General features: G+C 37.0%; 4 protein-coding genes across 5 annotated transcripts in view; 3 read left to right on the top strand and 1 right to left on the bottom strand.

The window, feature by feature from the left end:
- Positions 1–27,090, bottom strand: part of RunxB (RUNX family transcription factor Runt related B) — an 89,766-nt gene that overhangs the window by 52,041 nt on the left and 10,635 nt on the right. The gene's annotated exons all lie outside the window — the stretch shown is intronic.
- On the top strand, positions 10,085–12,791 carry LOC114240916 (uncharacterized). The gene has a single exon (XM_028171596.2). The coding sequence runs from the start codon at positions 10,225–10,227 to the stop codon at positions 12,253–12,255; it is 2,031 nt and encodes a 676-aa protein (XP_028027397.2). The 5' UTR covers positions 10,085–10,224; the 3' UTR covers positions 12,256–12,791.
- K5 (putative neuropeptide precursor protein) lies at positions 18,827–22,271 on the top strand. 2 transcript variants are annotated; one of them, XM_028171647.2, is made up of 5 exons: positions 18,830–19,061; positions 20,187–20,312; positions 20,570–20,807; positions 20,893–21,045; positions 21,128–22,271. In XM_028171647.2, exons 1-5 carry the CDS (start codon positions 18,986–18,988, stop codon positions 21,651–21,653), a joined length of 1,119 nt encoding a protein of 372 aa, XP_028027448.2. In that variant the 5' UTR covers positions 18,830–18,985; the 3' UTR covers positions 21,654–22,271. The 2 variants fall into 2 exon arrangements, with proteins under 2 accessions (XP_089596207.1, XP_028027448.2); XM_089740081.1 differs by lacking the exon at positions 20,187–20,312 and having other exon boundaries at positions 18,827–19,061.
- On the top strand, positions 22,342–26,767 carry LOC114242539 (uncharacterized). Its single transcript, XM_089738762.1, has 6 exons — positions 22,342–23,370; positions 23,480–23,619; positions 23,713–23,817; positions 24,554–25,070; positions 25,148–25,236; positions 26,016–26,767. The coding sequence occupies exons 1-6, from the start codon at positions 23,015–23,017 to the stop codon at positions 26,339–26,341; spliced, it is 1,533 nt and encodes a 510-aa protein (XP_089594888.1). The 5' UTR covers positions 22,342–23,014; the 3' UTR covers positions 26,342–26,767.

Here is a 27,090-nt window from a genome sequence, read left to right as displayed (position 1 = left end):
ATTCGTTAAATTTATTAATGGAAACCTTCAAGGTGAACTGTTTAAGACATATTAAGTTATTGTAAATAGACAAAGAAAATGCCATAACATTATCTATTTCTATATTAAACCGATAGCAAACCTACTTTTGATTCAATACAAACATATACTATATGAAGCCGTCAGCGCAAAAGGGGCCTAACCTACAATTTTTCATAATCATACTTATAATTATGTATGTTGCAATTTATTTTAAGCATAATAAGTTTTTGATGCAAAACCGGCTTATCGGTTTCACCCATAGATAACAGATGGTTTTATAAACATTATTATTGCGTGTATTCAAATAAAAAAAAACTTAAGCCTCAATGCACCATAATAACTATGGTAAACTTAGATTACTTACCACTTTTGCGATGACGGCCTCATATGTACTTGGCACTCAACAAAAAAACCAATATTAATACTTGATGTACGTATGTATGTATGTATGTCAATCTAGACGTACCTACACGAAATTTGTAACAAAAACTAGATCGATATCGCCAATAAAATCAACCCTCACAATAAGGGTAGGTACGTAATTTCAATCACAATTGCGGCACGGTCCTGAAATACACCTGCTGACTGTGACTGTGAGACACGTGCCCGGCTAAGAGCCGTACTTAGCGTAAGTGACCCTCCCACCGAATCCCAACTGTGTCGTCGGAGACACTCCAATAGCCAGCAATTTCACGAGCCCCGGGCACCATCTGCGACCGACGCGCCAAAAAATAACATTCCCCAAAAATACATTTACGAAAGAAAGGGATATTAGTCTCAACGGAGCAATAATCGAAGCCAATCGGCCCACCGACCAGTCAGACATGACACTTTTTATATTTTATGCCGGCATTCCGGTGCGGTGATATCGTAAAAATACATTTTTATGAACATACGTGGACGCCTTCTGATTTCATAAATGTTTTTGATGATTGATTAGTCAGGGAGTTGAACAAAAACAGCTAGGCTAACTCGACATTGGTGATTAAGTTCTACTTTTTTTTTATTGCTTAGATAGGTGGACAAGCTTACAGCCCACCTGGTATTAAGTGGTTACTGGAGCACATAGACATCTACAAAGTAAATGCGCCACCCACCTTGAAATATAAGTTCTAAGGTCTCAGTTTGGTTACAACGACTGCCGCACCCTTCAAACCGAAACGTTTTACTGCTTCACGGCAGAAATAGACGAGGCGGTGGTACCTACCTGTGCGGACTCACAAGAGGTCCTACCACCAGTAAAACACCAATTTACTGTTCTCTTTCAATGTTTTTCAATGGTTTCAAGAATTTTATTAGAAAAACTTTACTGAACAGTAAGTATGTATAACTTCTTCATTATTTAATTTATACGCGACCATATTTTTATTACTATTCCACACATATTTTATGTACATCACTTACTGGCCTTCCCAAACATATCGTAAGACTTAAAAATAATAATGCGCACTACATTATTTCTATCGCGTCACGTTATAAAACAATAATGAAAACTCAGATATATCGGTCGAATTTTGAATTAGTCTTGTAGATTGGATTTCACGAGAGTCGACAAGTCAGCAGGAGTGTCGCGTTTCTGTCACGAACATTTCGCGACACTTTAAAGGCTTGACGACAAAATACACTGCGACATATTTTTTTTGCATTCGACTCTTGTATATTGCGCATACTTGGAATTTGTAGCTAAGAAATTATAGTAATTTATTTTAAGAATTTTTAATTAATTAACTTCATTTCTTTGACTATATTATGAATACTTTTTTAAATAACAATTTAAACTAGTAACAATACTAAATATACCTCGTGATTACAATTTATCTAAAATAAGATATTTAGTTTTGTTGTTTATTTAAATGATGAGATGTTGTTTCGAAATAATATTTTAAAAAAAACATAAAGTAAGCATCGTTTTGTTAGTAGAAAAAAGGCGGTATGTGCATAGAGCTGGTTCAATCAGATAGCAATGCGGTTACCTCCTTATCGTAGCCGCCACTGATCACAGCTCTAGTCCGATTCACGCAGCAGCCAACCACAACCAAAGTCAGCTAGTGCTGTCGAATTCTATTAATTCTAACGCTAACGGCAGCCAAAGCACAGGTCGACGAGTCAGACACTTAACACATAATTGTAGCTCATTAAAGTTCTCGTCTGATCTTCCCCTCAGAGCATTGCAAGCTGCAACTCCGATCACATGCTTTTTTTATTGCTGAGATGGGTGGACGAGCTCACAAGCCACCTGGTGTTAAATGGCTACTGGAGCTCATAGACATCTACGACGTAAATGCGACACACAGCTTGAGATATGAGTTCTAAGGTCTCAGTATAGTTACAACGGCTGCCCCACCCTTCAAACCGAAGCCCATTACTGCTTCACGGCAGAAATAGACGAGGTGGTACCTACCGATGCGGACTCACAAGAGGTCCTAAAAATTAAAGATAGGTGATAGATAGTTCGTTTACAATGTTGGGCATATTAAACACGATTCGCATTTAAATGCAACTAAGTATCAATCCGTGCACGATGTTGCTTATAAAACAACGCGGATTTATCTATCGTACTCTCAATAGAAAATTTCCCCTGTATTTTTTCAATACGCGTTCGAGATCATTTAACATTTTTATGTGTAATCTTGCTCGGTGGCGATAAGGCGAGGAGATTTTTGCGCGCCTCTCACTTTATTTTATCGGCTACGTTTTACTGCAATATCTAAACAGATTAAATCTAACAGCGGGGCGCCTAAGGGGCTGTGTAAGCCGTTTATTGGCTTGTATTTTTGGTTTCGAAAGGATAGATCCGATCTAATCTTGATCTTCTGAATTTCGTATGAAAACCTTTCGTTATGATGAATTCGAACATTGAAGTTTTGAGTTTGAATATCACTATTTTTAGAAATCTTAAACAACGTTATCCGAAAAACAAAAAATCGGTTGTAAAATTAGAATCGAAAACGATTTACTGGTGGTAGGACCTCTTGTGAGTCCGCACGTGTAGGTATCACCACCCCGTCTATTTCTGCCATAAAGCCGTGATGCGTTTCGGTTTGAAGGGTGGGGCAGTAATTATAACTATACTAAGTCCTTAAAACTTATATCTCAAGGTGGGTGGCGCATTAACGTTGTAGATGTAAACAATAAATATATAACTAAAAAAGTGAAGTTGAAGTTGAAGTTAGCGGTTGCAGTCAACACGTCCAAAATAGTAATAAAACGCAACTTATCAACAACCAAGCTAAACAACAAGATTCATCGAGGAGCTTCCAAAAGAAAAACTAGAATTGTTTGAGACAGTACAAAAAGGACACAGGCGAACTTTATTCTGTTCGAAAATAACCCCCAACATTTATTAGTCATTCACCGACTAGTTGCAGATATTAACAGAGTAGTATGTTATTTTTTTTTTTTATTGCTTAGATGGGTGGACGAGCTCACAGCCCACCTGGTGCTAAGTGGTTACTGGAGCCCATAGACATCCACAACGTAAATGCGCCACCCACCTTGAGATACAAGTTCTAAGGTCTCAAGTATAGTTACAACGGCTGCCCCACCCTTCAAACCGAAACGCATTACTGCTTCACGGCAGAAATAGGCAGGGTGGTGGTACCCACCCGCGCGGACTCACAAGAGGTCCTACCACCAGTAAAATGTTATCATATTAAGGTCGCTAGAATATCATATCCGCTTAAGAATGTGAAATTGCAAGGAAAAACAGAGCTGGGGAGATTTAGATAATAAGAAAATAAGCGAAACCCACCCACTACTTTGTAAAATCACAAAATTCACGACTAATTCTACTTCACGACATTCTAATGTATGTATATAATGGTCGACCCGAGTAATGAATCGTGAAAACACCGAGTTTTATAGCACGAATGAAACATCCATAAAGCTCTTTTTAAATTATGCAACATTTGTATGGAAATAAGAGCGACACCCTAGGCCTGCGCCTCCTTAAAAATACATCCGAAGTTATTTGTCGACTCGGTTAGTAATGTATTTTTGTTTTGATTGCTTTTTCGTTACGCTAACCCATAACTTCAGAATTATTTTCTATTTTTTCACCATGTAGCAAATGACGTACTAGTGTTAGGTGCTCATCTGGGTGTGTCTGTCCGCGTAAGAATCACCAACATGACGACCGCCATTCCTCGACATCGGTGGCGATATTCATAGTATAACGTCTATGGGATTTGATAATCTTTTAACAGCCGATGAATCGTTTGGATCATTGGCTCATGAAACCATCTAGTGCTATTGAAAAGTCCCTAAGATATGCACCATCCACCAATCCGAAGTCTCAATTATAAAGTAATGGTATAACTAATACGCGTCTTTTACTGGTGATAGGGGATTTGAGGGCCCGCACGGGTAGGTATGTACCATCGTCCTGCCTATTTTCTGCCGTGAAGCAGTAATGCGTTTCGGTTTGAAGATTGAGACGGTCGTTATACTATTAAAACTGAGATTTCGAACTCGTTATTGAAGATGGGTGATGGCATTTACGTTGATAATGTGGCTATGGGTTCCGCTAACCACTGTGAGCTCGTCCAACAATCTAAGCAATAAATAAAAACAACGTTTAATAGATTATTGAACGGAGTATATTTCTTAGTTGTTGCAGTTGTCGTTTTCGTTAGTTTTCGTCACTATATGCCTTCGTAGGGTGATGGAATTCTTCGGACATATTGCTCGTAAAGAGGGTCACAATCTAGAACAGCTGATGGTGACAGGCAAGGTAGATGGCAAACGTCCCAGAGGACGCAGTCCCACGAGATGGTCGGACCAAATACGATCTTGTCTGAACATCACTTCCACAATGCTCTTCATGAAGCTAAGGATCGCAGCGGATGGAGGGAAATCGTACGGGAGAAACTGATGTAGCGGAGGAGTCCGACTATCAGTAATGAGGAAAATGACGCGAGGAGGAGGTAGTTGTCGTTTTCGTTCTACATCATTTTCGTAGGTGCTGTGGTTATGTGTATTGTATTGTTATGTATTGTGTTTATGTATTACTATTATGTATTATTTATCAAAACAGTCATATCCCTTTCTTTCACGAAGCAGCCATGAACCTCGGTTTGAAGAGTCTACTAAGCCGATCGGGTAACTACAGAATACCCGTTGATCCAGGATCTCATTTTCTTATCTACTATAACAGAAACCCTTCAAAAGAGAAAAAACGCGATTTTTTTATTTATTGAAAATTGGTGTCCCTACATAGCACACGAAAAAAAAGAAAAAAAATTGTTCTAACAAATAGTTTAACCTTAAATACATATTGAGTGACTAGTGCAAGGTACAAATAAGTTGTGGGGCGTAAAACGAATCCGTCGCTCCGGTAACACACAACAAACGCAATCACTACTTCAAATATTTACCGATTATTTCGAAGCACCTCACTACTAGTACCTACGCGGAACGTAGATTATATTCGCGTTGCACATAAAAAATTATCTATGTTTTTTTTTTCATATTGACTAAACACAACATTGTAATCACAACAATTATTATTACGGTTTAATCTCGCCTTTAATATTATCGTTTATTTCCAACGTTTCGAATAATATAGAATTAAATCGTAATAAAATAAGATATGCTTAGTTAGCCTTAATTTGATTATGGTCAAAGTTTTCCCATAGACACAACCCACTGAGTATCTAGCTGGATCTTCTTAGTGGCTCGCGATTCCGATCCGTTGATAGATTCGGCGAAGCAATACTCTCGCTAGGGCTGGTATTAGCAAATTCACTGAGGTTGTGCCCTTAGGCTCACCTACCTCTCCATCCGTAGCTGAATTAGTGCCTTAGGCTATTAGCAAATAGGTACGGAACAAAACTAAAAATTCCAAACTTGAATAAAAAAAATCCAGTGTTGTTTTAAAACTTGTCACGGTAAAAGTTATCTGCACGATTTTTATGAAATCCAATAACACCAGTTTCCAACGTTTCAATTCGCCGTCTCCCGCCCAATTTAATAAAGTCAGTATTGAAAATTTACCAACCATTCTTCCAAGAATACAAGGTTAGCCTAGCTTGAATGACGACCTCACATAAACCGGTGCACTGACAAGCGAACGTGCACTCTTTTGCGATTAGCTGACAACTGCATTTGCAATGACTGAAGGAAGCATTGAATTGTTTTTTTTAACGGAACGCCATGCGTATCGATGTAATAAAATGGGGTCTGTTGGATGAGAAATATAATATGGACAACTTGTGTGCTTGTTTTATGAAAATACTTATTTCAGAGTCAAATTTAAATCAATCTAAAAATAAAAAAAATACGCTTTTATAGAAAATCCAACTAAAAAATAGATAATAAATTTTAATAAATATGAAAAAATGATTTTATTGTAAAACTAGCGACCCGCCCTCGCTTCGCTTCGGAAAGAGTAAAACACACATGAAACCAAAAAAAAAAAAAAAATAAAAAAAAAAAAAAAGTAGCCTATGTTCATCAGGGACAATGTCGGCTTCTAATGGAAAAAGAATTTTTCAAATCGGTCCAGTAGTTTTGGAGCCTATTCGAAACAAACAAACAAACAAATCTTTCCTCTTTATAATATTAGTATAGAAAAGCGTGGGGTGCTTTTCAGGATATTATCAAAATAACCCTTCTACTCGTATCTTTTTTTTATTGCTTAGATGGGTGGACGAGCTCACAGCCCACTTGGTGTTAAGTGGTTACTGGAGCCCATAGACATATAGACATCTACAACATAAATGCGCCGCCCACCTTGAGATATAAGTTTTAAGTTCTCAAGTATAGTTACAACGGCTGCCTCACCCTTCAAACCGAAACGGCTTCACGGCAGAAATAGGCGGGGTGGTGGTACCTACCCGCGCGGACTCACAAGTGGTCCTACCACCAGGTAATATCTGTTCATAAAATATTTATAACTACTGATACCATGCACCCTACGCTTTAATTTATTTTCTATTTTTTAGTTGAATTTTCTATAAAAGCGTATTTTGTTTGTTTTTTTAAACTATTATTTATTTTTCATTTGTTAGTTGAATTTCAATTTTTTCAATTATTTTTTTTAGTATTGAATTTTCATCGGTCCTGTAATATAAGTATACCAAATTTCGGGTTAATCCGAGGTTTTGAAGGGGGTCAAAATCATGTTCAAAGATCCCGTTACAAACATGCATACATCTGAAGCTTATAAAAGCGTATTAAATCATACGAGTACACACGCCGCCTCGAAGGAGATGGTGCGATAACCACGGATGACCCTGACTGCGATGGTGCGTTGCGGCCGTTGCAGCAGCTTCGCTACCCCCACAGCCAGGGACTGACCCCACAAACCAAAAGGTATAAGCCATATTCTGTCACCGATAAAAGCTATAAGGCCGACTACTCATGTTAACCTAAAATGATGAAATTTGATAAGTGAAGGGAAAGTTTGAAAATTAGCTTTGACACAGCAGGACTGTAATAGGCCGTCCCCTGAAAGTTATGTTTACGTCCGCGCGCCTAACTGGACTAATAAAATGACCATAGTCTATACAGCCTCATATCCGACCCAGGTAAAGGGGCAATGCAAAGCCGCCGTTGCCCAAAACATGTCTTGTGGGATCCCCTAGATCTTTTCTCGCTACTTTTAGGCTCTTCAAGCACCGGTCACCGACCTCGTACTAAGCGAAGAGTTCGTTGTGCGAACTGACCCATAGACACAACCCACTAAGTTTCTCACTAGATCTTCTCAGTGGATCGTGATTCCGATCCGGTAGTAAATACTGCGAAGCACTGCTCTTGCTAGGGCTGGTGTTAGCAAATTCTCTCAGGTTGAGTCCGTAAGCTCACCTACCCGTTCGCGCGTAATTGAAATACTACGTAACACTACCAGCGAATGGCTACGAAAAAAAATGCATGTATTCTGATGCATACCTACAATAGGTCTTAGGTGAAACTTTACCTTACCCCATGATTTTTGAGCGAAGTAAACTGTCCCTTCCCAACCCAACCCGAACCTGGCCCCAAGCTCAAAAAGAAAAACCTGACGCCGACGCCAAAATGCTACTTCGATACACTTTTTTTATTCCTATGCTGATAGCCTTGAGAGGCTATTTCAGCTTCGCCTGGACGTGTAGGTTTCACGGGATTTTAATTCACGGGACTCAAGCCGGAGTGTTGCTAACACTGGCCCTTGCAAGAGCAGTCTCTCGCAGAACCTACCACCGGATCGAAAACGAGACCCACTGAGAAGATCCGGCGAGAAACTCAGTGGGTTGTCTATGGGTTAAATTACTCGTCGAGCCTTTCGTCGCAAGCGACGGGTTCGGCGAGGACGGTGACCAATGCTTGAGGTACTTAAAAGCACCATTAATGGATCGGGAGGATCCATAATGACGTGCTTAGGGCAACGTCGACTGTTTACCATTCGGTCCACAGGATCAGGTATGTAATTTCCGGGGGCCACGACAAGAAGGTTTTCGTGTCGTGCCGCCTTCTCAAAGTAGCGCAATGATGCCGACTGTAAATACTTACTGATTGAGTCAAGCTCCAGGTCATCATAGAGATAACTTCGAAAGAAGATGTGCTATGAAAAGGGGAAAAAATGCGAAAGACGTATTGTCGTTGCAGCTGCTAAATACTTATTGGATTTGTTTCATTCATGGAGGAGCTAGTTATCGTGGACAACCTAAAAACGTCCCTACGGATCCATCGGACTCACTAACGCTTTTGTTAAACACTTCAAGCTTTAACACTAGGCATGGGGAGTCTGGTAACCATAGCATCAGCCAACAGAGTTTATCGCCGGACCTATTCAGTAACTTATGATACGGATGCAGTAGTAGATGTATTCGTGAAGCAGCTGCCATTGAGCTGTCAGGTCTGCTTTTGATGCGCTCGGGCAGCTGTTAACATATCCCACCCCTTCTGGCTAAGCCCGAGCTCGCATATCTGACCTAGCGAAACTGGAAAGGCCTTTGGGCCACCAGCTACATTTTTAGGTTACATTGAATTTGGTGTTTTTTCGTCTTTGTGTAAATCGCATCTTCAGTGAAGCTAGTAAGTACCTATATAGTAGGTAAAAAAAATTGTAGATCGATATAAGTTTTTATTCAAATTCAATTCCTTTATTTTAATATTATTAAAACATACAATGAAATAAAAATAAAAACATGTTATCTCTACCACGCATTCTAGAATAAAACCAAAACCCAGAAACAAACTCAAATCGCTTGTTTTTTTTTACCATTATATAAATAATTATTTATTCGTAGACCATCACTCATTTCATTTAAGGATTGTTTTAAAAACATGTTTTTGAGCATTGCTATCGATAAGTGACATCTATGATTCTTTATTTGAACTGTGAACAACGAACAACGACAACATGGAGTTTTTAGTATAAATAGGAATAAATAGATGGCATTACATTTCTCAATCTCCCATCAGTTTTCAATTTTTTTTTATTATATTATTTTATTATTATATTATTTTATTATTATAAAAAGCTCATTGAATTAAAATTTCGGTTTTTGTTGGGAAAAAAATCAATACAGTTTACAAGTTCGGGTCGTTCAGCGATAGTAAATCTTGCAAAAATGATTTCATAGATTTTGAGTTTAAGGAGAGTACGCTGTAATTCTAAATTAAATGAATAGCAAATTTTCGTTCGTTTTTCAGAGCAACATTAAAACACGTACAAATTTTTGGTATGCATAGCAAGCTGTTGCAGCAATTAGCATAGTTAATTCAGATCCCAATAAATGATAACAATGATTTCCAGCTTAGTAATTAAACAGTCTAGTTAACTAGAAACCGAAAATTAATTAAGAAAACAATTTAACGAAAAAATCATAGAAAATTTTTAGAGTTATTGCGAAAATGTTAAAGCTAAAGTCAATTTTATTATTTTTGTATTACTACTTACAAAAATAACATTTTATAAATAAAAAATATATTTATAATAAATTAAGTTTGGTTTCAAGTCATATAAATAAACACTGAGCTTAATCAAACTTTACTGATAGCGGATTATTTACGGAAATAATATAATTATAAAGAATTTGGCTCTATGCATTGTATTCCTTTTGCCTATACAGGCTATACAAGAAACGTAATCAGCAAAAACACTATGAGGGAATCTAAATTATTGAGGTTAGCTTGTGTATGATGTGTCATTAAATATCTCAAGTTTTATTAGATCTCAAATGTTTTGGATTAAAACAAAGTTTAAAGTAGTAATATAAAATGTCAGTCGTTATAGAAACAACTCTAGGCGATATTACCGTTGACTTGTATCTAGATCAGCGTCCTGTAACATGTTTGAATTTTTTGAAACTATGCAAAATGAAATATTACAATTACAATTTGTTTCATTCGATAAGAAGCAGCTTTATCGCTCAAACTGGTGACCCCACCGGTGAAGGTTCAGGGGGAATGTCTATATTTGGAATTCTTGAAGGTCCAGACAAACGATTGTTTTCTGGTGAGAAAATGCCAAAAATTCGGCACACTGATGCTGGGTTATTGTCAATGGTTTGTACTGGAGACATGATGATTGGTTCACAATTCTTTTTTACTCTCGCTCCTGACTTGGACTCGTTAGATGGGATACATTGTGTCATAGGAGAAGTCACAGAAGGACATGATGTACTAAGAAAACTCAATGATGTGATATGTGATGAGACTCATCGCCCTTATCGTGATGTCAGAATAACTCACACTGTAGTGTTAGAGGATCCTTTTAATGATCCTCCTGGTCTAAGAGCTCCTTCGCGATCTCCTTCTCCTACTGCAGAAAGGTTGAAGGGTGGGAGAATAGCACCTGATGAGGAAATAGATGAAACTCAAGGCAAGAGCACAGCTGAAGTACAAGAGATTATTGAGGAAAAAGAGGCCAAAGCTAGAGCAACTATTCTTGAAATTATTGGTGATATTCCTGATGCTGACATTGCTCCTCCTGAAAATGTACTCTTTGTTTGCAAGCTAAATCCAGTCACAACAGATGACGATCTTGAAATCATATTTAGTCGATTTGGTAAAATAGTAAGTTGTGAAGTGATAAGAGATAAAAAGAGTGGTGATTCTTTGCAATATGCTTTTATTGAGTTTGCCGATAAAAAGTCATGTGAAGATGCCTATTTTAAAATGGATAATGTGCTTATTGATGACCGAAGAATACATGTTGACTTCTCCCAGTCCGTATCGAAAATAAAGTGGCTAGGAAAAGGTAGAGGGGTTAAGCTAATAAATGAACCGGAAGAAGAAGAAGGCTCTAAAAATAAATCTAGATATACTAGTAGAGAAAGAGATCATAGGAATGGTAGAGATTATAATCTTAAAAGGGAAAATTACGAACAAGAAAGAAATGAAAGGGAACGGTCAAAACGAAATAAAAATGAAAAAAATATTGATAAACATGGCCACATTCAGGATCTGGCTGCAAGAGATCATAGGAAACACACAAGCAACAAAGATACACAAAGAAAAGATTCTGATAGATATGATAAAGATATACCAAAGGAAGATAAAAGACATAAAGAACATAGTGAAAGAAAGGACAATGTTACAGAGAGTAAGAGACTTAAGGAGCATGAAGTGTGTAGTAAGACTGAAAATCATAAAATTAAACATAGAGAAGCTAGTCGTAAACACCAAGATAGACACAACTCTGAGTATGCTGAAAATTATGACAAAGAAAAAAGAAATAGTATAAAACATAGAGACTACCATACAAAAGAGTGTTCACATGACAATGAAAATTCTAAAAATAATGAAAAAAATTACAATGTAACACAGAAACATAAAGAACATACAAAGCATTCCCAGAAGTATATGGTTGATAAGAGTACAGAAAAAAAATTAAGTAGAAAAGATGATAAATCCAAATTGAAAAGAAAGTATGATAAGTCTCCAAAAAGAGAACACAAGAAACGAGATTCATCTTGTGACTTAGAGCCCAAAACACCATCACCTGTTACAAATAAAAAGAGTAGATCTGAAAAAGAAAGAAACAAACAAAGAAAAGACAACATAAGAAACGCAAACAATCTACTTCATCTTCTTCAGAAAGTGATTCCTCAGAAACAAGTTCATCTAGTACAGAGTCTAGTTCGTCCAGTGAAGATAACAGGAAAAGAAGGTCAAAAAAAAGAAAAAGAAGCTCCTCTTCAAGCACTTCCAGTAGTAGTGATAGCAGTTCTTCTAGTAGCTCATCAAGCAGTTCTTCCAGTTCAGATTCTGAAGCTGACAAGAAAAAAAGGAGAAAGAAGGCTATAAAAAAGAAGAGCAGATAGCATTGGTATAGTTAATTCTTTACAACTGTGAGATGATGTTTCAATGTTGATTTAGTGTGAATTCTTTGGAATTTTAACCTTAATTTTTTAATTAAACTAAATATTTTTAAGTTCAAAACTGTGCAGTACGATTTGTTCACGCTTACTTTACACTTAAAAGTAAAAAATTGTTGTATGTAGACAAAGTCCCCAAAGTAAAGGCCAAGTAGGGTACTACATGTTTTAAATCAAATTAATCATTCTAAAAACGCAATAAAAACTTATTTCATAATTCATGAACTAAGTCTTTATTGCTGACACAATATGAATTGCTAAAATGTTATAGAGATGAATAACTGTATTTTAAATTATTGCATTGAATATTAATGTTATTGTGTAGAAATCACTAAAATTGCCTTGCCTAACTTTAAAAGAAATGTTAACTTTACTGTTTGAAGATTTTAGTTAGTTAAAGATACAGCATTCAATATTTTACTAAATAAATTGGTAGACATGAACAAAAATATATTATTCTAGTAACCGTTGTTTAAATGCTCACCTTTAAAAATTACTCAAAGCTTACTACATAGTACATGTGTCTGTGTCTAAAGAAGTATTAAAATTACATGAAAACTAATACTTTAAGTAAGGGCATATAATAGTGCTCTAAAATTGTCATTTTAACATGATTCAAAATTAAAAACAAAAGAAAATCTGCTCAGTAAATATATATTGGCCATAGGATCTTTGGTCAAATATTTGACGATTGGCACTCTTCGAGGAATACTATGCTGGGACAGTGCCGGCGACTGCGATTGCTATGTATGAACTGTTGATAAAAAACAAAAAAAAACCCTTTTAATCCTAAACTTTCTAAATATTCTAATAAAACATTGAATTTGATTCATGAAAAGTCATATAACTAAAAGGTATGTTATTTATTCCTTATATAAAACAACATATTGTTAGTCTGGTAGCACATCTATTGAGTCCTGGAATAGACCAGTTTGAAACATTTTTAATACCGGTCACTCACATTCGCACGAATACGCAAACCCGCAAGTGTAGGACGACATTTGCAAATGATTATGCAAAGTTTTCGCTGCATTCTCGCTTTTGCCAAGCCTTGTCGGTTTTTTAATGGACATCAAAGCGCGCGAACCGCGATTATTCGTGTAGTCTCCCACACATTCGTGTGACCAGTTGCGCCCACGATTGCGAAGGTAAAGGACGTTTCGCCATTTTCATAGTTGGGGACATCTACTGTGTAGCGTACCTTCATAATGGATTGGAACAACACCAAGGTGATGAAGTTCATTGAGCTCCTGCAAAATGAATCGACCATGTGGGACCCTCAAAAGAAATCCCATAAAAACGGAAAGGCCGTTAATGTCGCCTGGGAAAGAATTAAAAACTCTTTCTATTCAATGTTCTATTTGGCAAATTAAAAAAGAAGAGAAATTCGTGAGACATTCGTAAACCAGTGTAGGAGGAAGCGCAAGCGGGTTCGCAAATTGAGTACCGAACCCATTTGCACAGCCGCTAAGTTTGCGAATGAATGTTTGACGGCCCTTCACATGCGCGCGAACATTCGTACAATGTACGAATATTTGCGCGCATGTAAGTGGCCGGCATAATGTTCGCAATTTGTACTGGAAAGGTTTTAGGTAAGAAGTTCAAGGAAAATTAACAGATTGTCAATATAAAATATTATAATACATAGAACTACACCAAATTGCGTTTGAAAACAAACTGCTTATTCAATGTCATCAACTAAAAAGTTGAAATTTTCGCATTTTCATGCCTCCAATTCTGCTACTGCTAAATTTTCAAATCTATATTGACAAGTTCTGCACTGAGTTCAACATAACGTAGACATGTATATAAGAAAGTTATCAAAAATGTCGGCAGAGCCGAGCCGCTGCCTGAATGTAATGTTTTACCACCATCCCCAACCCGCAGAACCCTATAGTTATGGAGATATCCATGGTTAATGTTAGGTTAGAATAGCACTATTTAGTTAAACTCAGAGGGAGCTTCCCTCTCCTCCTCCAGTATGAATTCGCATTATCTCTGGCGCTGTGGGAAGAGCAGCCCTTGCACCCTTGCGTGCCGAAGCACTGTCACTCATGCTCCGCTCCGCAGCTTAGGCTTAAAGGTCCAATGGACTAACCTCAGCCGTTCCACCTCATTCCGCGTCTCTGCTTTTTTATACTATACATTCTAGGGGTAGGACAGGCAAGACCACGTAGTACTCTGATTCGGTTTTGGATATTTTTCCAATATTCATACCTATAATGAGAATAAAACACGAGCAAGTTCATTAAAGTTATATTTATTCTAATTTATAACGATATTTTATTACCTACAATTATGGAGACGCTATAAAAAAATACCGTCATTTCACGTTCCGTATACAGTGGAAACCAAAATTCGTTATTTTTTGTGTAAAAAGTCTATTTAATTACATAATACAGTAACAATTACTATGTACATTAATTAAACCGAATGTAATATGTGAATATATTAAAATAATAACGTATATTTGGATAAACAAATGGAATAAAATGCACCTCTACCGTGAATGGAACGTGAAACGTCTACCTTGACGATTTTCCAATTTGTATGGAAACTTTAAAACATTATATCTCGTAAACCGTAAGTTTCCGGAACTTGAAAGTTTGCAAAAAGCCTTCCACTTATGAGTTGGTGTTAAGTTGATGACTTAAACCATTTTTTCCTTCCTATTTTTCCTTACATTTGGTTACATGAGGCCGAGGACTTCAATCATTCACATCTTTCCAAGCCTATAAGAAACATTCCCAACAGAGCTTTAGAATCCGGCCCGGTTTATGGTAAGCAGTCGCCGTCGCTGAAGTATATCAGTATATTGCTGAAGGACAGATACATTGTGAAACCGATGCCCACTCCTGAGGATCAATTTCAGACTTCATTTGAAAAAGACATTTCGGAACCGGATGATATGTAACAAAAATGATCTCTAGAAACGCAGTTGTTCGGAGTAGTAAGGGTAAATCTTGCTTCGGCCAGTGTTATGATGGGAAAAAAGCGGATGACGGGATCCTCTTAAAAAAAAAGATTCTTTCACCACATTCTTCGTAAACCGATGGAGTTCGAAACAATCAATTGAATCAATATAATGTACATATTTTTTTTTACTGCAATACGGACCTCTTTTGGTAACAAGAGAGTTTCGGCTCTGAACCGTAAACCGTGTTTCACACGAGACCGGCCATGTCATTTGTAAAGCGTTTACCAATGACAAGACGAAATATCGTATCGCTCCTTTGAGCACTTAACATTTTAGATGACAACATTACCTTATACATGACGATACTAAATAACCCTCGAAATAACAACCCAAAGAATCCTAGTGATTTAGGCAGCTTGAAGGGATATTTCTGGAAATAATTGCCACACCAGGCTATGAACAAAACAGGCCCTTCTCTTCTTTTTTTCTTTTTTTTTTCCACCTATGCTGATAGCCTTGAGAGACTACTTAAGCTTCACCCTAACGTGTAGGTGAGCTCACGGGGCTCAAACCGGAAGTGTTGCTAACACTAGCCCTAGCAGTAGCAAGAGCAATGCTTCGCAGAATCTACCAACGGCTTGAAAACGCGACTTATTGAGTGGTCCGGCGAGAAACTCAGTGGGCTGTGTCTGTGGGTTGCCCTTCTCTGTGAAGGCAACCTGCCTTCGATGAATTGATAAGCGGTACAGCAACAACGTTACTTACTTTCGAAGTAAAGTTTAATTAACACACATCAATTGGAGACTGAATCCAACAAGCTAGCGATCTCAGACCCTAACTTCCTGGATAAACTAGAGTCATTAGAAGAATTTTTCTCGCTCATTACAATAATATCTTTGTGCGTGTATGAAATGTTAACAACCACGCACAGATTTGTAAGAATGGAGAGTTCATAGGGAGGATTTTTTTAGTTTTCAATATAATATATATCCATTCCTATCACTACTAATATTAATTAACTCCGTGTGCATTCTTCGAAGTAGATTAATACGTGTTAATTTCATTATGCTCTTGACTGATAACTTACCTCATGATAATCTTTAACTTTACCTATGATTACCGAAATACATTCGGGATTAGAAAACCCTTTGAAATTGGTTAAAATACTTTAATAAATAAATAATAGGTATGATGTTCGAAAATAAACAAATGCAATCCAATAAAGGATAAGAAGAATAGATAAAACACATTTAATACAATAAATAACTTGCAGTAGAAAATTTCCTTTAGTTCTTAAGCTAAGATATTGCATAGCATTATTTCATAGCATGCTGCTTTCATTTTAATACGATAACTTTTTTATGCTATAGGTAAGTTACTATAGTAGTGTTCAAAAATAGATTTGAAAAATATTAAATACTTTTGATTTGGTTTTGGTGGATAGTTTTATATACATAGCTTAAACTAGACGTTTTTATTTATTTATTTCAGTTTAAATTGTATGTATGTACGTCCGTGCAAGTTAATAGCCCAGGAATGATTGGCAAAATGAAAGGAAACCATAAAATATGACCGAGCTGTCCTATACCTAGGTAGCATCTTAGCTCGTTGCGTTGGAACCCAGAACGTTCCATTAAGTCTTTTGTGTTGGTAAAGTGACTGAACGAGAAGATGGGCCTTGTTAAATGTCCTATTGTGTATTTCCAGTCACGGACGTACAGTCTGACTAACACGTAAAAATAAAATAAAATAAAATAGATTTGTTAACGAATTTTAAATCTTAAAAGAAGTATACAAGGAGATTAAAATACACCGGATATTAAGAAAGTAATTTTATGATGTAATATAGGTACTATTGTGGCTGTTCGCAACCCACGGAGTTTTTTGCTCGATCTTCTGAGTTGTTTGCGATTCCGATCTGGTGGTAGATTCAGCGAAGCACTACACTTGCTAGGGCAGATGTTTGCAAAGACGCTCGGACTGAGCCCCGCGAACTCGCCTACACATTCGGTGAAGTTAGTATAACCCTTGAAGCTCCTTAGAATAGGTAGAAAAAAAACCCAGTTCATTTACATCTCCGTGAAAGATGTGAAACGTCACCATTCTAGAACCTATTAAAAGAATAATCTATGCATTAAAACGTAGGGTAAGGATACGCAAATGACTATCATTTAAAAAATAATATTATGTACCCAAAACTAAAGTAAAAACACTTCGAGGACGCCTGCGAGCTTAATACATTAGGTATGTGATGCATGTTAGACTGCGTGAATGAATAACGTCAGTACAACTAAATGTTTCTATAAGTTTTTTACATATGGGAGCATCAGCTGTCTTCCTGTTTTGATGCACAGGATTGTTTCTAGTTTAATACAACATAATTCTTCAGAACAGGCGCAGTCATAACTCGTACGTCTCCTCCACTATCCAGTGACCTTAGGCATCAAAATCAAAGAGGGATAGCACGGAGGCACTTTTCGCGATATTTGAAGCACCAATCTTATCAGTTACATTTTTTATTATATTTCTTTAATTGTTAAATGGAATGATTTCCCGGCTCTATTTCGTGCGAATCATCGATTAGATACATCAAACAACCGGCAATCTGCGAAGTCTAGTCCAATTGGATTCACAAATACCATAAAACCAACCAACACCACAATTTTCTAACAGAAATGTCGCTTATCGTGCCGTTGATGATGCTATTTTTAGGTAATCAACGTGGGTGGTTATTGCTAAACAAATAAATTAAAGGCTTGGAAACAGCCGCTCAATCCGAGAAAGCAGATAGCTGGAAAATGTTTAATGTAATGTAATTAATAAGTACCGACGCCACTCCCGTCTCGACTCATTTTCCACTCAATAAGTCTTATTTTATTAAGGGCTTGTTTCGTTTTCGAGCAACAGACGTCAGCAGTGCAGGAACGAAGCAAGATTACATAATCTTTTTTATTAATTTTTCATAATTAAATTTGAGGTATTAATAAAAACCATATTCAAAATGCTACACGGCCCTCCTGGAGGACATAAGCATTATATGAAGCCGCTGCTCATTTTGAGTCATGAGGTCGAAAATTAAATTGCATTATATAACAGCTATATGTAGTAGTAGATATATATGAAATTGTAGCAGAATAACATATGAAGTAGTAGTAGCTTGGTAGTAACCACTTGCCGTTGCCAACTTCCTTAAGGGACGGTGACCCCTTGCCATCAGGTACCTACATTTTATGCTCGTATGCCTACAATAGCAAAAGAAAAATACTTAATAGTCGAATTGTTCATACTTTTTAAACGATTTATGCAAATGCGATGAGATCGACCTTTGTATTTCTGAGCAATTTAGATCCCCTCTGGATTTTTTATTGAATAATTGGACCAAGCAAATGGCTACAATAAGACAAGTGCTTTTCTTGAATTTTACTGGCGATAACTAAAACAACATTATGTGATTGTGAAGCATTTTGTTATTGATCAAACAGTTCATAGAATTTTTTAATGCAATAGTTTTAGCCATATGATATATTTCGACAAGTTCGCCACTGTGTTGTACACTGCGCATGTCGCAAAATTATCGACACAAGCGATGGGTTTTCTCTCCAGCTTGGACTCCGCTAAACGTCACTTGCTCCCTGCGTGCGGCCACATCACAAACGCATCCGGTGTACCTCCTGAGACCACATTTTAAGAGATTTATTCATTTTATTTTACTGTCCATCGACTATTCTGACCGACCGTGACTATGTTATTATTTTCCCTAACCGCTATAACAGCGGTCCTTGCTGTCAGCGCAGTGCCGACGCCTTCGAACAACAAAGGTAAGACCTGTCTTTTAATGCACATATTGATTCATTCTTATTTTTTCATTTAATATCAGATTTACTTACATCGAATAGCAGTTGGGATATACTCTTAATATCCACTAAGAGCTGAATGCTCTTCATTATGGAAATAGATTAACCAATTTATGTAGTGGTGGTAATAGTTATACTTTGATGGTACTCAGAAGGCAGAATAGCGATATAATTGTGTGTAATTCGTGAAACAGTGAATTAAAATTTGAATATCGGAAAAATCTATTATTAGTCCTAGTCATCAAACTTATACGCAGGTAGGTAGGTACCTATTGAAGCAACTTACCGCCTTTAAGGACTTAAAAAAAACGTTATATATTGCCGCTGCATATTCGTTTGAAGGCTGTTGCCTGGGGTGTTATGATTGTATTGTTGTGTTGCCGTATCGATCACGGGTGGGGGGTGGGTCGTTCTATATTTAGCAACAGGTGTCCCGAGCCCGGTCTGCGCCGATATGTCGCTGCGTAGTTAGTACTTTTACCGGCCATCAACTCTGATATTTTACACAATGACTTATAAATAGATTGGGCAAATGCATTGATTTATTCGGAAAACGTATAACGTCTGTCTTTGGTCTCACCTTGCAATGCCATTGCTAGGGCCTAGCAACAAGGACTCGCCCCACGAATGCAAACTACGCATGCGTATTAAAAAATTTAAAGGTGCAATTTAATACAATGCAAACAATACGGTTTGACATGGATACCTATGACTAGTTTCTAGTCATATTGCAGGCACATATAACTTGATTCCTACGTGTTGACTAGTACTTTTGGAGAAAATGCCTGTAACTTTTAATTACAATGTACATAAATTTAAATGGATTTACTAATTTTATTCAGGTTTTTTTTATTGCGTAGACGGGTGGATGAGCTCACCACAGGCAAGATGATTCTTAAGTGATTACCGAAATCCATAGACATAATGTGTGTGCCACCAACTGATGACTGATTTGCAGCAGAAATATGCAGGTACCCGTATAGACTTATAATAGGCCGTACCATCAGTACCTGTTATTTCACCACCAGTATTTTTTTTCATATTTTGATAAACTAGAAATTCTATTTTTTAATACAACCTTACATTCAGATGGCAGTACCATCAGTGAACTGCCAGAAAATTGGGATCAAACAAAAGATGATAACCGATCTCTCTTCTTGAACAAGAGTGACAAAAACGACTTGGAACCTTACCCGCTTGCCCTCAGCGAAGAAGGTATTGTACAATAAAATTAATGAAAGCGAAAATATTCGATTAATAAGTTAATTCAATTTGAATCTAACAGATTAAGAAGATTAAACTACAGATTTCAGTGTAATTCAGTGTAATTCGGTAGGCAGCGGCTTGGCTCTGCCCCTGGCATTGCTGAAGTCCATGGGCGACGGTAACCACTCATCATCAGGTGGGCCGTATGAGCATACGGCCTACCTGCCTACAAGGGCAATAAAAAAAATGTTTCGGCTATATTGCAGGAAATCAAGATAGCTATGACCAAACGGTTGAACAACGCTTCGACTCACCACAGTCCAATGGAGAACTCGATAATCTTATCATGAGGCCTGAACTTTATGGCGAACCACCGGCAATGGAAGGACTCGCTTCTGCATTCGACTTACAACGACGTAAGAGAGGAAGCGGCACAAAAGTAGGCGGGGCCGGTGCTGCCACTAAAGTCGTTACGAAATCTGGATCGGGCAAGAAAAACCTCAAGTAAGTACCGTTTCGGAGCCAGATGTACGTGTAAAAATGAGTACACAGTGTCCAAAAATAAGTCTAACTCACATTATATTTTTAGGCCAGAAGATCAAGCCGCTCTGTCACCAATCGATTTAATGACTCAACATGAAGCTCAACGCCGTAAGCGTGGCAGCGGTACTAAGGTGGGCGGAGCTGCTGCTTCTGCCAAGACCGCCACAAAAAATTCCGGTGGAAATAAGAAGAACTTTAGGTCTTAATTAAACACAAAACATGACTAAGGAGGCATGGTAAAGGAATACTCCAAACTAAATTTATCGTTCTTATTTCCACAGGCCGATTTCAGAACGACGCAAACGAGACTCGGGTTTGAGCGCCGCTGACGTGCGAGCTCTGTTGAATCTTTGGGAAGCTCAGGAACGCCGAAAGCAAGAGTATGCAAACCAATTCGCCGCCGATAGATATTACGGTCGTGTAAATCCAGATGAGGAACAACCTGAGGTTGATGAAAATGGCGATTTGTGGTACAACGAGCCCGTCGTTATCGGGCCGCATGATCGCGACTACCCGCATCACTCCTACTTCTCCGAACAAAATCGAATGGCGCTTGCACGTGGCTATCCTGACCTGTATCAAGTCGGACCGAATGAGTTGGCGCAGAGGTACGAGGAAGCCCGTCGCAAGAGGCAATACGCTAACAAGATGAAACGATTCATGGTGGCCAAAAAGCGTTCGGACAACATGATGCACCAGAACAACTACCGCCCGCGCGACGACTTGTACACCCTTGCTGAGCTACTCCGCTCTGCACCACGAGTACAGGAACAAGATATTCCAGTGTACCGGCGACTGATACTTTAAACGATCTCTCCAGATCTTGCGTTCATACGGAACTGCCTGTGCATGCCCTGTCTCAATACTATATAAAGAATACTTCAATATGCCTATCATTGCATAAAACTAGAATGATAAGGTAATCCACGGGCGTGTAATTTTCGCGTGAACGTGTAGAAGAGCGTTTAGTATGGGAGAGAGATTGTCGTGCATTTAATTCGCAGTCTGTAGCGGATACCTAACCATTTAGTCATAGTTAAATAGCATATTAAAATATTTACAGTTACTAATATATGGTTTAAATTTACAATAGACAACGTATTTTTAATGGCCTAAATAGAAAAAAAATAGTAGTTAATATCTAAAAAAAAAGCCTTTCTAGTTACTATTTATCCTTAATTTACATTTATTGCGCGCAAAAGAGCTTTTTATGTTACATATTCATCACTTCATCATTTACAAATTTAGATGTCTATATATCTGAATACACATTAATATCACATAACAATAAATTCAAAGTATTTCTTTAATCTTTTCGAATATCTAGTTTTACGACGAAGTGTAACTTCTGATTTTAATATCTTGTTAATGTATGTGTATATTATGGTAAACTTGCTATATTAAATTTAGTATTATCTGTCTTAATATTTGTAGTTTGCTTTTGAAGTCCCAATTGGAAAACCGGAAAACTGGTTTGCCACATATTGCTTTCAAATATACGTTCCTCTACCTAAGAATACCTACATTCAATTAATTGGAATAGTTTCCCAAAATAGTCATTATTATATACTACATAGTTACTCAAAATATGTGGAGCTTCTCCGACCAATCCGTAGTTATCGGCTTAACATATTTTGAATGGGGTTGCATTTAACATTTTCAAATTAATTTTCAAATTAATTTTCTGACATAAAATAATCATTAGATAAATTAACATTGAATCACTTGTATGTAAAATATTGTCCTCTCCAACATATTATTAAGTGAATCTCCAAAAAAATAAGAATCCTCGTCTTACGAGTTGCAATGATTCCAACTTTAACATAAACTCTTTAATATCCAACAAACAACTTTAATTCTCCTACGAAATAATATTCGGCTTACGTACTCACAGACAGAATATGAAAATAGAACTAAAATAGTAAAATTTTAGAGAAATTGTTAAATTTTAGTAAATAGGCTAGGGTGTTTCTAGAAGATTCCCGTTTTTTTTTTTCTTTTGTAGGACCTCAGCACTTACTGGTTTTCACGATTAGGAATTTATTAAAAAATTAAATGAATTTAATGCGTCAGTTTCTGTATATGTCAGAATTGTAACATTGTTTCCTCAGTTGATTTGTACAATTTGGTATTAATTTTACATCTTAAGTTTAAATGTAAGTAATAATATGAATGACAGCCAGAAAATAATAGACAAAGATATTTCGTTGCGAAATAGCTACCTTCTGGAATCCCAGAGCTTGGAAGAAGATACAGACTTAAAGACAAAGTACAAAACATTTCTTTGGTTTCTAAATTACGGTAAAATATTTGTGACTCGCCTAACCAAAGATTTAATTATTTCTTTGGCTAGTTACGTTTACTCTGGTCAATTATTACCAAAACATATCACTGATTTGATGCACACTCAAAAAATATTACAAGCTGAACGTGAATTATTAACAGTCACATATAGCAGGTACAAATTCATAAAAGATATTTTCGTAATACAACAAATGAATATTAATCGCGCTCAATCTCTATAGGAATTTGTATAAATCGGGAATCAATATCTCGGGACAATAAGAGTCCAACAGATGAACGTACGCTGTTCTGATATATTGAACAAATAATTGCCAATCTGTTGTTTCTAGTGAAAATACATGGGAGATTGATTTTTGTCCTTGGGAAAATATAATCCATAGTCCTAAATTCATTCCAGTGGATTCTAAAAATATGATAATCGATAATAATTATGAAAATTTCGTTGATAAGCTGGAAAAACTAACCATAGGTATGTAACCAAACAAAGCTACCATCGATCACCCCGCCCAAAAGAAAGCACAATCTAGAGCTGCTGTATTTATAAAAAAGGATCAACTTGCAGAATCGTCGCTAGAAAACGGATTTTCGACCAACGAAATGTTCAATAAAAATGAAATAAAAGAAAACTCTTCTCTCAATGACAATCAAGAAATCTTGATCTTATCAGGTACATACTGAATTAAGGAAAATATTAAATCTACGGTGTTTCAAAGCATTGCGAAAGTAAATTGCAGAAACTCGTTTGTGAGAACGAATTAAAAATGAATTAAATTTCGAAAATTATAAAACTAATTTTAAATAAAAATAAAATGTTAGGTAGTAGTAGTAGGTAAGTAGGACATCAATGAGATAATATCTAAAACAATTAATCCCAAAATTATTATAATAGATTGTGTCGAGTATGTAGCTCTTTTTATTCATGTCATAAAAGTTTATGTTCATTTTTTTAAATTAATAAATACATGTTTTGATGTTCTGTTTATTTCTATGCATACGTACGCTATACTTTATTTTCCACCTTTTGTTGCTTACCTGGTAATTTTTCAGAAATTTAATGCAAAAGGGGAGATAACTTTTGTTGGGCCTATTTTTCTCCGAGGGTCATGTTAAAAAACTTCTATCCACTACACTGTACCTTACCATAATTGTGCTATGAATGTATCGTACAAAACAATATTCTTTGTAGCGAAAAAGTAGCAGTTTGCCAAGCAGAGCCTTAGTCTTGTATGGGCTAAAATGAAAAATAACCGATGGAATAGAATGAACCGTTCACTTATTATAAATTGACTTAATATCCATGCATGCTTGCATTGACTTATCAAGAAAAGTTGCTTATCATAATTTAACCACTATGAATTGTTAATAAAATCCATTATGATGCATGATTTATATATATTTATGTATCTACACAGAAGCTTCAATGAGCTTATCTGGTGTTTTTTCATCACCCACCATTTCGCAAGCGTCGCAAAAGTCTCCAACACAAGCAGCAGATTCCTTATTACGCAGTGAATTGGATATGAAATTAAGAATAGCTCTAGAATTCCTACATAGAGATAATGAGTTTTTAATCGCTGCAGAGCTTGGTGATGATATATTACTGGATAAATATATAAAGTACGTACCTACAAACAATGATCTTATCAAGTTTCTGCAATATCGCGTAGTGTTACACAATGTTAAGCATTACTGCAATGAAAACCATATTATTCATTCTTATATGAGTAGATACACAGATTGTATTTTATTTAAGGCAAGGCGAAACATTCAGCAAATGGATCATCTTGGAAGAAATGCGCTTCATTTGGCTGTGTGTTCTGACAACGAACATGCGATTACTTTACTTTTAGACGCTGGCGTAAATCCTAATCATAAGGATAACGTTGGGATGACGCCCCTTTCGCTTAGCCTTATGAAAAGGTAAAACAAATTGAAAGAAAACATTAGCACAAAAAACAACAATATGTAGATGCGATTTCAATTTTAATTTTTTCTAGTCCGTCTTTGAAAATTGCGATGCTGCTGTTTGATCATGGTGCAAAAATACTACCAAGAGTCGACCCTACAGATACAGGACTTTTTCTTCGTTAGTATTAAAGTTTATTATGTCGACTATAGTTTGATACTTAGCAAAACCAGATGGAAAGTTAAGGTGATAGTGATTTCATACCAATTGGTATCTAGACTGTACAATAAGTGTACAAGTCTGTTTATCCGTTCGCCTTTTAATGACGAATTTTGTGGCTACTTGGGCACTGAAAGCAAGTGTTTTACTGTATTGACAGAGCGTCGTAGAAGAGATGATCGAAGTGCCACTACATCTATATTCTATTTCCAGAGATAATTTTCTTATCATCGGACTCAGGAATGACTCCTTCCACCTGACTGTTTCCGGCCGCATTGATATACCACTCTTTAGGTTCCAATATGTTCATCCGAAGCGGGCAGAGGCTCTAGTAGGACTGGACTTTGCGGACTTCCATGGAAATCGCGAACCCTTCGTGGACCGTATTCACACATTTTCCCGCCACCGCCACCGCCACCAAAACAGTTCATCCATACTACCTAGAACCACAGCGCTCATCCACAGTGCATCTCCAGAGATCTTTTATGCCACATATCGTTTATCATTGAAATGAACTCCCCTCCACGGTATTTTACAAGCCATATGACATATACTTCTTCAAACGAGGCTTGCAGAGAGGTTTGCAGCAGCATACAGCGGTTTCACTCTGCCCTTGGCATTGCTGACGTCCTTGAGAGGCGGACGGTCAGACTCACCATCAGAGGGTGGATGGGTGGTATTCACACATGGGACAAAAAAACGAGTCATGGTGGCTAACAGCTCGTCACTATTACTTTCAGAATTTTTAATGATGTGTGAACCATCAGAAGAAGATGAGAAAATAATAAGATTAATGATTGAAAAAGGCGCCTTGGTGAACGACCCTGAAGCACCAGGCAGACGACAAGCACTTCATTTCGCAGCCATGAGCAATAATTGTAAATTAATAAAGCTATTATTAAATTTAGGAGCAGATTTAAGTTTGACGAACCACAGAGACGAAACTCCCAAAGAAGTGGCAAATACATTTGGATGTAAAGAAGCTCTTCAGTGCTTAAAAGAATTGGACTGTGATTTTGTACGCGAATGTTTAGACACGTTGAACGAAATTGATGAAATTAGCTAACACTGTTTATTTGGTAATTAGACTCTAAGCTATTTAGTCGACGTTTTGTGTTCTTGTAAAAGCAATATATAATACTTTAAAAGACTCGTTTTAATATTTTCCAATATTTTCGCCAACTCTCCCCTTATATCTTATGCTGTAATTTTGTGGTAGAGAGTACTGTAAGCACGCACAGGTCCTTATCATCATTCTGCCTGTTTCTCCGGCAAAACTGTTTTTATCTATATATCATAGCTAAATCGTAAGTTATTCCAACTTATATAGGCAGACTACCAAATGTCGCAAGAGTAATTTTTAAAGTATGGAAGGGTTTGCGATTTCTTCAAAGACCCTACTGCATAACGATTTTACCTAGACCGCTGCGTTTTATGAGTGCAAGTACGACCTCCCTTAAACCAGCGAAATTAAAATTCGATAATGACTCAATATCCTCTCTAACTGCATTAATTTTAAATATTGAAATTGAGGTGTCTTGAACCTTAATTTCATCTTTAAGGTGTAAGACCTCCACGGTCTCAAATATTAACTGCTTCGTACTTTAACATCATACCTACATATCAGAGAAACCAACTCTAGGTTTTTAGTATTTCTAACCAAGAGATGAATGGATCTAGGAGCTCCCAGATATGGGGAGCGTTACATATGGCGCAGAACCGGACCGAGTGGAGAAGATTGACATACAGTCACGATCCTCAGCATTGAGGGAACGACCAAAAAGAAGGGGCTCCCAGATACAACTGTCTTCGCCT

This window comes from Bombyx mandarina, chromosome 03 (genome assembly GCF_030267445.1).
Source record: "Bombyx mandarina strain Sakado chromosome 03, ASM3026744v2".
Taxonomy (NCBI): Eukaryota; Metazoa; Arthropoda; class Insecta; order Lepidoptera; family Bombycidae; genus Bombyx; species Bombyx mandarina.
This window is presented reverse-complemented; position numbering and strand designations above follow the sequence as displayed.

Coding starts and splice junctions, on each gene's coding strand:
- LOC114242539 (XM_089738762.1), top strand. CDS start 23,015: ATGAATGACAGCCAGAAAATAATAGACAAAGATATTTCGTTGCGAAAT. Junction 23,371..23,479: donor AATCGCGCTCAATCTCTATA/GGAATTTGTATA, acceptor TGTTGTTTCTAG/TGAAAATACATGGGAGATTG. Junction 23,620..23,712: donor GCTGGAAAAACTAACCATAG/GTATGTAACCAA, acceptor ATCAACTTGCAG/AATCGTCGCTAGAAAACGGA.
- K5 (XM_028171647.2), top strand. CDS start 18,986: ATGTTATTATTTTCCCTAACCGCTATAACAGCGGTCCTTGCTGTCAGC. Junction 19,062..20,186: donor GACGCCTTCGAACAACAAAG/GTAAGACCTGTC, acceptor CCTTACATTCAG/ATGGCAGTACCATCAGTGAA. Junction 20,808..20,892: donor TCGGGCAAGAAAAACCTCAA/GTAAGTACCGTT, acceptor TTATATTTTTAG/GCCAGAAGATCAAGCCGCTC.
- LOC114240916 (XM_028171596.2), top strand. CDS start 10,225: ATGTCAGTCGTTATAGAAACAACTCTAGGCGATATTACCGTTGACTTG.